General features: G+C 35.7%; 1 protein-coding gene across 1 annotated transcript; it reads left to right on the forward strand.

The window, feature by feature from the left end:
• The first annotated feature begins 207 nt into the window (after positions 1–207).
• LOC125106062 (keratin-associated protein 19-7-like) lies at positions 208–566 on the forward strand. Its single transcript, XM_047739993.1, has one exon. The coding sequence runs from the start codon at positions 240–242 to the stop codon at positions 423–425; it is 186 nt and encodes a 61-aa protein (XP_047595949.1). The 5' UTR covers positions 208–239; the 3' UTR covers positions 426–566.
• The last annotated feature ends 1,172 nt before the right edge of the window (positions 567–1,738 follow it).

The following is a 1,738-nucleotide window of genomic DNA, read 5'->3' on the forward strand; positions in this document are numbered from 1 at the left end:
TAGGCACCAAAGCAATCTTAAACATTTTAATGAGTGTTGGGGCCTCTCCCTGTGTCAGGGGACAATGAATGAATGAATTGTGTCAAGTAGATAATTGAGAAATGACACAAAAGGAGTGTATACACGTGATTTTTTACATGCTTTAACCAAAGTATATAAGCGTCCCTTTACACATGCTGACATTCACATTCGAGATCTTGCCTTGAATACAGCAAACCAAACTCAACACTCCTGACACCATGAGCTACTACTGCAACTACTATGGAGGCCTGGGCTATGGCTGTGGAGGTTTTGGTGGCCTGGGCTGTGGCCATGGCTGGGGATGTGGCAGTTTCCGCAGGCTGGGCTGGGGCTGGGGAGGTTACGGATGTGGCTGCTTCCATCCTCAGTGCTATGGAGGATATGGATTCTCTAACTTCTACTGAAATCCTGCCCTGGAAGTCCAACGTCTGAGGCCATAATATGCTTAACTCGAATTAACCAAAATGTGAATGAAGCAACATCAGCTGGGACCAAGCCAAGATGAAAAGTATTTCGCACCTTAGATTCTAGGAATATGTATCATCTTTTATTTGCCTGCTTCTGGTATCCCCTACATGCACTTTCATAACTGTAGAATTTCTCAGTTTCCTTTGCAATAAATTATCCTAATTTAAAATGGAATATGTGGCTTACTTTATTTATTTATTTATTTTTTAACTGAATTCTGACTTTATCTTTCACAGTGCATTTCCCATCTTGCGTCCTTTCAAAGAAATAGTCTTGAAATTCTGGTTACATGTTCCTGCAATTATCATAGCAATATAAAGACAGAGTTTATGAGGACTCATCTGCTTTCCACATAACCACCTATTTTTGGTTAGTGCTATTAGTTTTGATTTAGAATCTTGAAGCTATTAATTTCTAGTTTAGCTGGATCTGAAAAAAAAATTAGCAAGCAATGCTAAGATCAAATCCTATTTAAAATATTTAAGGTAGATTTGAAAGGCTCAGATTTGTTTACTAAACATAAAAATAGTTTTGTTTAGCCAGATAGTAAGGTCTACCCTTTCAGTCAAACTACTCATAGTTTATTAGCTTTGCACTGGCTAGATCAGGGAAAGTAATAGCTTGATGACTTCACTGAATGACTATACTATTTAGCTTGACAGAGTAAAACAATAGCTATTCTATTTTCTTAATGGTTAATAACATTTCTCCAGATTTGGGAGAAATGCCTTCTGTAGCTATAAAGAAGAATAATCAACACCATCACTTGGAGCAGATGTTTGATGTTCCTAGTATAATATTATATTATTAGAATTTGAAATGACTGTTTTTATGTTTCTCTACTAGATTTGGAGAAATGCTCGAGCACATCTTTATTTCCAGGGAAAAGCTATTGCTTATGTTAAGGAGAACACATCACAGCCAGTTCACCAACCCCCAAAACGAGGCATATCTGTCAGAGCCAAATAGGCAGAGTATGACATACAGGATGAAACCTGTTTGACTTATTTGTAATTTCATTGCTTCAGCTTGGCTGAATGAGCATGAAATATTCAAATTATCAACTATTTTTAATTTTAGAATGATCAATGAAAATGAAACAATTCTGGAAAAAAGGAGACACAAATAATTAACTAACATGGTGTGAGGTCATCAAAAATTTGATTAGGATCAAAAACATTAAACATAAAAGAAAAAGATGAATAAATTAGATGTTATTATGTTACAACATTATGTTTATATATAGAGA

The sequence above is a fragment of the Lutra lutra genome, chromosome 1 (assembly GCF_902655055.1).
Source record: "Lutra lutra chromosome 1, mLutLut1.2, whole genome shotgun sequence".
Lineage (NCBI taxonomy): Eukaryota > Metazoa > Chordata > Mammalia > Carnivora > Mustelidae > Lutra > Lutra lutra.